The sequence below is a fragment of the Trachurus trachurus genome (genome assembly GCF_905171665.1).
Source record: "Trachurus trachurus genome assembly, chromosome: 10".
Classification (NCBI taxonomy): Eukaryota; Metazoa; Chordata; class Actinopteri; order Carangiformes; family Carangidae; genus Trachurus; species Trachurus trachurus.
This window is the reverse complement of record NC_139894.1, coordinates 18,520,655-18,532,727: the sequence shown is the minus strand read 5'-3', so window position 1 is coordinate 18,532,727 and position 12,073 is coordinate 18,520,655. Positions and strand designations below refer to the sequence as shown.

The 12,073-nt window shown below is 43.4% G+C and overlaps 1 protein-coding gene across 1 annotated transcript; it reads right to left on the bottom strand.

Moving 5' to 3' along the window:
* Positions 1-7,366: 7,366 nt before the first annotated feature.
* On the bottom strand, positions 7,367-12,005 carry LOC310992116 (uncharacterized protein). Its single transcript, XM_083980108.1, has 4 exons — positions 11,034-12,005; positions 9,334-9,452; positions 9,076-9,193; positions 7,367-8,936 (listed from the first exon to the last, which is right to left on the bottom strand). The coding sequence occupies exons 1-4, from the start codon at positions 11,446-11,448 to the stop codon at positions 7,942-7,944; spliced, it is 1,647 nt and encodes a 548-aa protein (XP_083836234.1). The 5' UTR covers positions 11,449-12,005; the 3' UTR covers positions 7,367-7,941.
* Positions 12,006-12,073: the final 68 nt, after the last annotated feature.

Below are 12,073 nucleotides of genomic sequence, written 5' to 3'. Positions count from 1 at the left end.
ATTCACAAGAACACACACATCGCTCACGACGAGGAGGCGAGAAAAAATCAAGTGGACCTCGTGTCCAGCTTTCAGTTTGCTGAGTCCAGGTGTGGCCCAGACCAATTACGCTCTCCGACAAACACAACATACATACACAGCCCTGTGATCTCAGAAATGGGTAAAGTCCCTACTTGGTAATGGATGCTCCCAGAGAAGAAGAGGAGATGAGGAGGAAGAGGAGGAGGAGAGTGGGGGGAGGGGAGGAAAGGGATGAGCAGAGCCTCCGGTCGGTGTATCTGCAGTGCTGCTGCTTCTGCAGTGAACTCGCACGCATGGACACACATGAACGGTGACACAAACGCACACTCACCTACACACTCGGCAGCTTACGGGTCAGGTACTCCTCAACGGATTCTCCATGGATAACGCCTCTCTCTCTCTCTCTCTCTCTCTCTCTCTCTCTCTCTCTTCCTCGGCGAGAACCTGTCTTCCTGGTTTCTAGGCTGTTCCAGTATGAGGAGGAAAATCCTACTGGCCCTTCGTTCTGCTGCAGTCTGCGCTCTGGCGTATGTATGAAAGGCAGAGTGAGAGGTAGAGAGAGGGGGAGGGAGAGTGAGAGAGAGAGAGAGAGAGAGGGAGAGAGAGAGGGGATCTGTCCTGCTGCGCTGGTACGTGTGTGTGATGCATCAGAGGAGGCCCCGCCCACTCCTCGGTGGTACCCAATCGTCACTGAGCTGATATCTGCCTGACCACTGGCTGCAGGTGATTAAATATGATAAAGAAACAGAGGGACGGAGGAGTGGGTGACAGAGCGGAAGTGGCTGAGTGTCTTATAAGGTTGTGATTAATGGGAGAGAAAGCAGAGAGCAGGAGAGAGAGGAGCGCCACTGTTTCACTTCACTGAGTGCTGAATATGAACCACGGCACAGTGACTACTGGATGTTCCACCTAGAGACATAATTCAATTAAACACAGAGACAATTAACACACAACTGAAGAACACACACACACACACACAGCAGACTTTCTTCAAATGCAAATCTACATAGAAGGCGCAGCTGATCAATAATTCAATCACTATTTATCAATTTAGAGCAGTATGATATGATATGATCATGATATGAGCCGATATAAAAGCAAATGTGTGTATTTCTGCTGCTCTACTTTCACTTTCTTTGAGAGTTGCTGAGGAGGCTGACACCACTATATTATTATTACACTCACATAACTGTGTGATAACAAGTTAACACAAGAAAGTGTCTCTCCTTAAATGTCAAACTATTGTGCATACCTACTGATAAGCAAATGCTGGACTTTGTGGTGGACAAGAAAATGGTTTCAGTCCAGTACAAACTACTAATGCCAGAACCAGAATTATTGCTATTGATAATATGTGCTACAGTGAAAATGTATGTAATGTTATTATTAAATTATGTAAATGTAATTTAGTGTCATGTGTCATAATTTATGAGGTGAATTCCTAAGGTGCAAATTTTTTATACATTTTTCTTTACCACTACTTTTCAGTTTATTGCTTAGTCACACATGACCTCACTTTTCACTACCATACACTGTATGAATAAGAAAAGGCAAATATTCACATTTCAGAGGCTAGAATCTGTAACATTTGCTCTTGACTTCATTAATTGATAAAAGTCATCATAAAAGTTGCAGATTGCAACTGTTAATCAACTAATCAATGAATAATTTCTCAGTTCACTGATTAGGCTAGCCAAACTCAAAATGACACTCAAGGTAATAATCCACCGACCCCTACTTTGCATACCAGTTTAATGGGATAATTTCTGATGCTGAATTAATTTGCCATATTCTGATATCAATAACAGAGAATATCCTTATTACATTATTGAGACAAATATTTCAAGTACCCCTAAATCCCAGCCCTGGTAGAAATGACCGCTGAGAAACACTTCAATTCACCAATCAACACACACACACACACACAGAATGGCAGCAGAGTGAGGGGCTGCCAGTGACAGTTGGTGCCATCACTAGTGCTGGCTGTCTGCCACCAGGCTTTAACCCCCCCTCACCCCACCCCCCCACAGCAGGGAACAAGAAGAGCTGTTTATCAGACTTACTCCAAGACTGCCAGCTTCGCCCTCCCCCACCCCACCACTTACCAATGATGGGCAATGCACCACACACCGCTGCCATATCTGCCCTTCTAACTGCCCCCCGCCAGCCTAACATCCACCACAAAGCTCCCCATAAGCCCCCCCACTGTGTCCCTTATATAGCTCCTGTTCTACCTGTCTCCACATGTTCACCCCAGCCATATGCCACCCAAATCCCCCTCAGTTAAATCTATAAAACCATTAGGTTTAGTGTTTTCCTCTTGTAGCGAGTTCCATCAGTGTAAGATCTGATCCAGAGTACAAAGTCACCAAGCACAGAGGGAAAGGGGGGTTATACCACAAATGTTTTTTAATGTCTTGGGTGTTCTTGCACTTTATTTATAAAAGGTTTTTTGAATCTTGAATCTTATATCTATTGGTATTAGGCTACTATATAAATGGGCTCAATCTATATATATCCATGAAGACCTGATAGTGTTGGCAAAAAAGCTGTTTCTGATAAGTTGATCTAGCAAAGTTTCCATGTATCAACTCAGTTGGAGAAGGAGATTGGAGATTGGCCAGTCGAAAAAATCCTAAATGAATTTACTGTAAATGCATAATTAAACAACATAGAATCATTAAAAATGGATGCCTATGTTTGTTTGTTTTTATCGTATGTCCACCCATTATTAGTTTCGCAACAATGGGGACAAGAAACTAGTCACCTACACACCTGCTGCTAACGTTACGTTACACCACTGATTATTTATTTAGCCAGCGCCACTGGAAAGATATCTAAACCATTGAGCGCAGTACAGTCAGTGGCGGTCTGCGATACATTTACCGACAGAAATAAACAGCTAATTGATCAGAAATCTGCTTTAACCTGTTTATGGAGCAAAAAGAATACACATAAACGCAGTTGTGAGATATTTTAGCCGTTTGACATCGCTGAAGCTAACGTGTTAGCCTGTTAGCGTTAGCAAACTGTTGTGGTGGATAAGGGATGATGATGGTAAGTGTCCACTCACCTGTCCCTCTGATGACACAGGGACGAGAAGAGAAGAAAAGATCTTATTTTAGCTTGCCAGGAGTTCAGCTTCATTTATCAGTCCATTGTTTGTCTCTCTGCATTTGATACTCAGATTTGCAGCTGAAGATTGCAATCGGGGTTGATGAGTGAGTGACTAAACCTAACATTTTTGGAGGGAAGAAGAAAATAACAAGGACCTAACTCGGTTTACAAACATAAAGCTGAGCTCAATCGCTGTTCTAGGCAGATTTAAATTGGTCACACAATACAATTATAAACAATAGTGACACACACACACAGTCATACTCTCTCCACACTGTCACATTGTAAAATCATCTCATGACCATACTAATCATTGTAATACGATAATCACCATCATCACCTCTGCATGTGGTTTTTGCTCTTGTACAGTAAATCCAGTTCAGCTTGTCCTTGTTAACCTACCATGCCTGACCCTGGGCCTGTGTGAAACAAACCAGCCTCACACCTGTCTGTCTCCCATAGCGACCAGTTACCTTGGTGACGGTGGAGCGTGACGACGACCCTCCTCTCCTTCTCCTGGACCCGTTTTACCCATAGGTTTTACCTCGGAGTGACTCTGTGAGCATGTTGTGTCCTCACGTCATCTCCACGGGGAGAAATCACTGAGAAACTGGTGGACAATCTTCATTGGGTCTTCATCTGAGCATAGAAAAGTAAACCCTGATCTGATCTGACTGACATGATGGAAACAAGTGCAGATTAAATAGAATAGAGGGTTTACAGCTGATGTGTTGAATGACTTATATTGAGTTCACAAGCCGAAGCTGTCAACAAATCAGCGCATTCAATAGGCCTACATAAGTAAAATCAAGGCAACATGCAAACACATTTAACTATTAATTATTAACTATTGACCAAACATTTGTCATATGGTGATGAACAAAATCTGATTCTCCTTAAGATGATCCAAAACCCACAAGTTTACCCTGTTTCATCTCGTCTCAGGTGGACTTTGAGACCCAAATAGGCTACTGTTCAGGCCTGCAGACAGCCAGCATGATAACGATCAGCACCATTCATCAGGAGCACTGATGTGTCCAATCAGACGCTGTAATGCTTGTGAGTGTCTGTCTCTGTTGACCTGGTGCTTCTTTTCCTTTCCACCCCCACTCCACCGTGCAGCCACAGGGTTGCTTAGCAACCAAAGAGCAGCCTATGGTGAATTTGTGCAGACAGTCACTCATTCAACCACATACACACACTTGGGAAACCCAGGAACTCTGAGAGGGGAAGATAATGTACTCCTACTCCACCCCCATCATGCTCTGTGACCCCCAAAATGTGAAGAGAAACAGTCCATGCCACTGCCTGGTGTGGACTCAACCCAGTGATCTCTCTCTCTCTCTCTCTCTCTCCTCTCTCTCACATACACACACACACACACACACACACACACACACACACACACACACACACACACACAAACATGCGCACATAAAAGCCCAGTGCCTGAGCAGAAAGCTGTCCCTCCACTCAACTGTTGGCATCACACACTCACAGCACATCCAAAATAATAGCAAAACAATCCCATCAGTGTCTTTGATTTAAAATAATAATAATTAATAAAAAATAAATTTTTATCACACATATCAACATCTCAGTTAATATTTTCCAAAGCTGAGCAAATACAAATGGATTTAAGACAGGCAGCCATGAAATCAGCAAATTCTACAGACAAAGAGCTTTAAGAGATGAAAGTTAAAAGCTTTGCTGCATTTCTCCAGTCTAACACTATTAGCACATTAAGTGAGTGCTTAAATACAGTCAGCAGACGATGGATCAACTCACTGCCTTGAGCAGGAGACAGCACTGTAATCCCCTAAAGGGGGGTTTCACTACAGTAATGGCAACCCGCATGAAACTGCAGCCCATGGGGAGTGGTGGGACTGGGTAGATTATGAGCAGCCTTGGGGGCAATACTAAACCCACGGCAGTTACTGACACACACACACACACACACACACAGGCAAGTAAATGTGCACATGTAAACATAACCATAACATGCATGAAAAAACAGACGTAAGCACTCTTGACAATGGAAAAGATAAAGACAGAGAGTGATTGCACTGCCACATAAAAACCAACACACACATGCAATACCCAGTGGTATAATTTGCCTGATTCCTTGGTGGTGGTTAATACTTGCAGTCTTTTTGCTTCTATATGACATGTTTGGGGAGGAAAGTGTAGTACCTCGGTGTCAGGGGGATAATTTCACTCCTCAAGGATTATTGGACGGTGATGGAATGACTCTTTGGGCCAGGGGCAAGGAAGCTGCTGGAGGTTGAGAGTGTTTTTTGGGGGGGAGGGCAAATCAAAGCAGCAGCCCCAGGGATGAAAGAAATAAACTGACACATGGTGACATAAAAGTTAAAGAGCACATTAGAGCCTGATCTCTGCTGCAAAATGGAGCAATAACACTATCAGCTGGTGATAAACATGGTTACCTGACAGTGATGGAGGTACCATTTTATATGTTGGCTGTAAAAAATAAACAGAAAGGCTGAAAATATACCAAATCAGATAATGAGACGAGTGAACCACAGGGCCATTAGACTTTGGTCAAATGAGTTTATCTGATTTTACCCCAACATCAGAGGGCAAAACATGGGTAAAACACTTACATGTCGTTTTTAGAGGGTGGACTGATTAAATATCTATATCAGTGTTAACTTTATGTAGTGCCTTCTTCGCATTAATTCAAATAACCAGTTCTGTGTAGTCCTTCCAGACTGATCAACGGTTCATTTGTTACCTTTCTTCCCCTGGAGCAAAGCTGCTTAGAGCAAAAAGGAGATTACACATGTAACCAAATAAACAAACTGTAAAGCCTATATGTGACCCTTGCTTATGAAAAAAAAAAAACAAAGAGACGTGCCTATTTTGAGACCCAAATCTGTAGATAGATTTAGGGCTTTCATCCGCACATAAATACAGCGTTTACACAGTACATGCCCCTAAAAGCTCTGTGAGAGCCAGCAGCTTTACTCAGTGGGGACTCAATCCTCTCACATTAAGAGTAGTTCAGTCACACGCACACATACAACTCTTGTGAACATGATATACACTCGTTCCTATTAATGTTAGGCTTTCTCTCTGTCCTGCTTTATACAGTAGCAAGTGTAGGGTTGGCCTTAGGTTGTGTGCTCTTTAAAAACTGTTTAATTTTAACAAGTGTGAAAGTAAAACCCCAGAGGGAGAGACAAACACAGGTGACCTTTGAGGGAGGGGAGGTCACCGAAAGCGGTCACTGGATGTAATCTTTCAGCGAGCAAACCGAGGACTCAGCAGCCTGGGGAATACACAAAACACAGCTTGACCAGGCCTCGCTCAGCAGAGAGACTGGGCGTGAAAAGAGACAGAGAGTGAGAGACAGGGACAAATATGTCATCGACCTCAACGCGTTCCATACACTCGATATATTTTCATGGAGGCCAGTATGCATGTAGGTCAATCAGGGACGAAATCCACAATGTCCAATGCCAATGTTGTGATTCTACAGTTCAGTTGAAGCAATTATCATAACTGTTAAATGGAAACCTAGTTTCTACTATATCATGTTTTTTCGTATATGAATGCTATCGATAACTCTGAGAGCCCATCTGTGGATTTCAAATACTTAATGAATGTAAAGTGAATGCAAGAACTTGTCGATAAATCACAGAGTTCAATTACCGGTACTTTCAAAATACACTTTTCTACCATTTCCTGAAAAAGTAACGATTTGGGACAAACAAGGTTTCCACTCAACAGTGACAATATGAGGCTCGAGCGTTTTGCCTCTTCTTTTACACAAATATATTATGTACATGTGAACACATTCATCCAGTACTTGGATACACTCACATTTCGGTTTTGCTTCACAAACACCAACTTCAGTAAAGAATAAATTGACGGAATGATATAAATATCTGTCCACCATAGACCACACAGTAAAATATGCCAGACACCTCTATCTGTAATCTATTTTCAATGCCACCCATAGCCATTTCTATTGTTATTTGATATACTCATATTGCCCCCTGGTGTCTGACAAGCAACGGTGCAACCACATTAGATAGTACTGCTCAATGCATGAATGTATCAGGCGAAGGAGAACAAATAGATTCAACAAGACTATATCATTTAATTTGACTTTGCAAAAACATGATGGAAAATAAAAGCACAGTTCTTCTTTAACAACACAGCTATGTACTTGTTGCAATACTGTTTCTATTTTAAAGCACAGTGTAAATAAAAGTTTGAGGAGATGGGCAGTAGATAAGCACAAATTTTGAAAGAAGAGACGTGCTAGCCTACCTCTGCATGCCACATGTCTAAAATCTAACATCAAGACTTTCTTTACTGGTTTTATGGAAAATGGTTTTATAGTTTTCCATCTCAAGTAAGGAAATGGTACTTAGTTTTGCTCTGTGACCTTCCACTGATTGGGAGGAACAATACCGTCATCCTGGAGTAACTGTTTTTTTATAACAGCAGCCAATGTTTCTCATTTCTTGATCATTACAGCACATCCAGTCATTTACAATACATTTAAATACAAATCGCTCCCTTTTGATGTGAGCCATAATACCATAACTTTGATCTACAATTTCTTTCAGAAAAATAAAATAATTTTTTTGATGTTGTAAAATTATTGTTTGGGGTTCATTTAACACACATCAAATGTGAACAAAAATATTAAATACTTTCACATTGTTTTGAGTGTTGAGCAATAAGTTTAGGGCCCATTACCCTGACATGAGTTCCTAGCATTTAGTTTACAAACAGAATTCAAGTGCAATCCATCATTTCTTAATCTGTTCAAATGGGATTAGGGCCGATGTCAGGCTCTTGCTGATCCTCCATGTAGTAGGGATCTCCTTGGTGGACTCTATGATTGTGGACCCTGAGGTTCCCCCTGTGAGCAAATCTCTTCCCACACTCTGTGCATGCAAAGGGCCTCTTCCCCATGTGAACATCCCGTTGGTGGGCTCTCAAGTTCCCACTGCGGGCAAAACGCTTACCACACTGCGTGCACCCAAAAGGTCGCTCACCCGTGTGCGTGCGAGTGTGCACGGTGAGCTCAGAGGGAGTGAGGAAGCTCTTGTCACAAAACTGACAGGGATGAAGTCTGACTCCCGTGTGGCGCAGAAGGTGTCTCCGCTGGTGGGAGGGATAGGTGAAACACTTGGCGCAGTATGGGCAGGTGTAAGGTCGACCATTCCCTCCGCCGGGAGCCGGAGGGTGGCTGAGGGTGTTTGTGTGCCGTAGCGCCAGAGACTGTGAATTGGACTGTGGTCGGAGAGGGTCTCTGTTGCCAAATGTTGTGAGTCGCCGTGTATGATTGATGGGGCCTCTCCCGCCCCTGTCATCTCTGGGTCTCCACAGTGATTCTGCAGAGGGAGCTTGGGGTTGATCCTGCCGAGTTCCCCTCTGCCCAACGCTCTGGCCTTGCACCGAGTTCCTACTGGAGTTCTGGTTCTCGGGCTCCTGGTCCAGGAAAGGAAAAGAGCTCTCGTCATCCTCGTTGCTGGTCTCGTCGGAGCCGAAACCGGGTCGGAAGCAGGGTCCTTCGGCACCGGCGCTGCTGCTGGCTGGACCGGAGCAGCCGGTGCCATCTGCCTGAAGATTCTCAAGACCGGACACCCCACCTCGGGTGGCGTCCAACCCTGGTAACCACTCCCCTGGTTGAGCTAGGTTTGGGTCAGGCCTGGGGGAGCAACGTCCACTCTGAGAGATAGAAAGAAAAGGGGTGGAGGTTTGATCCTGGAGGGGTCTGTGGTCTGCACTGTGATTGTCCTGATCCCAATGAGACACTGTGGACAAATTAGGGGCAAAAGGGAAAATTGACAGTCTTTCATCTCACCTCCTATGATACCTTCTTTGACACTCAAAATAATCTTGCTCTAGTATAAAAGTGAACAAGAGTAGAACTAAATTCAGAAGGCTACTTACATTTTGTCTTGGTTTGTGTGACAGACAGGGAATCAATCTGCCTCTGGTCCCCAGCAGCAAGGCTTCCCTCTGCCGCTTGGACAGCAACGGACCCAGTCATAGGCCGCGATGCAGCTCGCTGGGAAGCACAAGTCAAAATAAGTGTGTAAGACGCAGGAAAACCAACCGCATTGTGTGGTCAAAACTCCACTTTGTGTGGATGGCCAACTACTTCAGCCTCCAGCTGTTAAATGACGGAGAGACAAGACAGGGTCTGACCTCATGCTTTACTGAAGCTCCATCCTGGCCTGTGACCTCCTCTTTCAGCCCGCTCAGACTCTGAGTGAGCCCCTCCACCGGGTCGTGGTGAGAAGACGGATCTTTACCCTCATTCAGTCCTGTGCAAGTAAAAAATCTATGGTTAGTGTATAGTCTGGTGCTGGTGCCTCTCAAAGTGGTTTGCATGTCAGCAGCAAAATGGAAACTGCAAGAAAAGTACAAAAATTTGATGAATTAAGAAAGTTCTAAGTAAGTTCTCTGGGAATAGTTAAAAATGCAGCTGTGAAGGATCTTACAGCTTGTGGACAATCATAGAACAATAAAAGGCCATTTAGCACTTTGGAAACTCACTGAAGAACTTTATTCTGGAGAGAGTGTAGTTAAGCGATAGCTGTTTTTGGAGGGCAATAATACAGAACATTAGTGTAGTCAGAACTAGAGACAAAAGAGTGAACAAACTTTTCATCATCTTTAATTTTTCTTTAATAATTTTTTCATCTTTAAAATTACAATGTGCAAGTAGAAGGCCACTCCGGTCAAAGATTTCAAATGGGCTCTCACACTAATATTAGATAATGATTTATGCCAACTAGGAGGATCTTGGTCATATCTTCATTTAACTGAAGGACGTTTTAGGTCATCTACTCAATAGTGGCTAAAAGGCGGTCTGTTATTTGGGTCAGCTGGACTCACTGACACATACAGCTGTGCATGATCAGACTCAGCACAGCTGTGAAAATTCATGCCATACTGATGCCGTGGCATGAGTTTTTATTGCGGGCACAGTAGACTGAGAACAGGTCATTGCTGTGGGTCACAACTTAATCAACATTTAGTGTTTCAAATGTGTTCTCCAATTTTGACATTTTTTTCAGTATGGCTAAAAAAAAAGCTTAGAAGTGTATGAGATGGATCAACCAATTTCCCAGGATGAATGTAATGAAAAGGATCATGGTCAGTAGTGTTGAAGGTCAAACAGAATAAGGAGAAACATGTTTCAACAATCAGAATTTGATCCAAATCATTCAGAAATGTTAACAAGAGCTGTCTCTCTGCCATGGGTTGCACTGAGACCAGTCAAGTTCAAAATGGGTTGGGGAAATTATAACTGAAATTGTCTTTAAAGACATTATTTGACAAGTATTTATGAAAAGGTAAAAAAAAAAAAAAAAAAAAAAAAAAAAAGGGTTGAATTTGGCTGGTGGACTGATTCATTGGAGACTAGTTAGCGCATTGTCAAAGCATACTGGATGTGGATTACTTTAATGAAAAATGGGGTTGAGCAATGAATAGATGCCAGTGGATGACAAAGATAATGGAGGGGTTTAAGATATACTACCACTTAACGGTATGGACACAACTTCTCATTCAATGGTCTTTCCTTATTTGTATTACTTACTACATTGTAGATTCATACTTAAGATGTCAAAACTATGAAGGAATACAGAGTTATAGTAAAAGACAAAATTGTTATTGTGTTAGAAAACTGTTGCAGGTGACGACCTGATAGAGCTGATGACTGGATCAAAAGTGTGCAAAAAGCTGTCATGAAAGCAAAAGGTGGCTACTTTGAAAAATCTAATATATAAAACATATTCAGCTTTGTTTAACACTTTTTTTTGTTTACTACATAATTCCATATGTGTGCTGCCCATGAACTTTTAATCCTGAGTTGAATAAGGATAATATTGCTGCAATACCTGATCCTGATAGGGTCTGCTGCCTCAAGCTGCCCTCTCTGTCTCCTGATGGCATCTCCCCCTCCTCGCTCCCTCCGCCCTTCGCCTTCTGCCTCCTCTCCAGCTTGCCTCGGAGGATGGAGATCTCCTCGGTTTTCTGCACCAGCTCCGCCTGCTGTTCACACAGGCTGCTCTCGAAGATCTTGGCTATTTCACACACGGCGGCTGCCAGCAACGAGTCCATGACGGTGGCCAGCTGAGCGTGGAAAGCACTCCTCACAGCCTCCATTGTGCTTTGTTTTAGTGCTGATGTTTTGACGTCAACGATTGATTCGCACCACTGTTGTTTTCCTCTGGGTCTGGCCTCCAGAGGCAGCTGAGGGACGATGTGGCTAACACTGTACACTCCTCTGCCCTGGCATCTATGAGCTGCCATTAGATGTGGCCATGCTAAGTAGCTATGCTATTTCTAATCGCCATCTATTGCAGCTCTTTTTGCTTTGACCGGCCCAACCTCGCTGTGATTTAATATCGGGGAAAGTGGTCAAGCGTTGCGGTGTTTTCGGCGTTATCAATAAAGCTGTGGTGTCAATGCAATTTAGTCTGCTCGGTAGGCTAACGCCACTGCTATAATACACAGTGATGACAAGCGATGCGATGTAACACAGTAAGCCAGTTTGCATAATACAAAGATATAAACATCGTCCGTTTTTGGCTATTGGGAAGAAACCCGGCTGTAAACAAGAGCTTTAAGGTATGTTAGCTAACATCACCTCTAGCTACCGTGTAAACAAGAGAGCCAACGAAGCGTAGCCAGCTGTGCTGCTGAAGCCCAGACTCAAGAAAACCGTGTGAATGAAATGGAAACAGCCATAGACGCTGGTCGACAGTGACTCCCGACAGTCGGTTTACAAATATCTTCCCTGGTGGTGAACATTAAACCCATGCAAGGCGGTCACAACCACAGATCTGCTCACTCGTCGTCCCCCGGCTAGCAGGTTGATGTCTGTGATGTGGTCACGTTGCAAGTCTCGCGATAATAGAGCGAAATGATTCTTCAA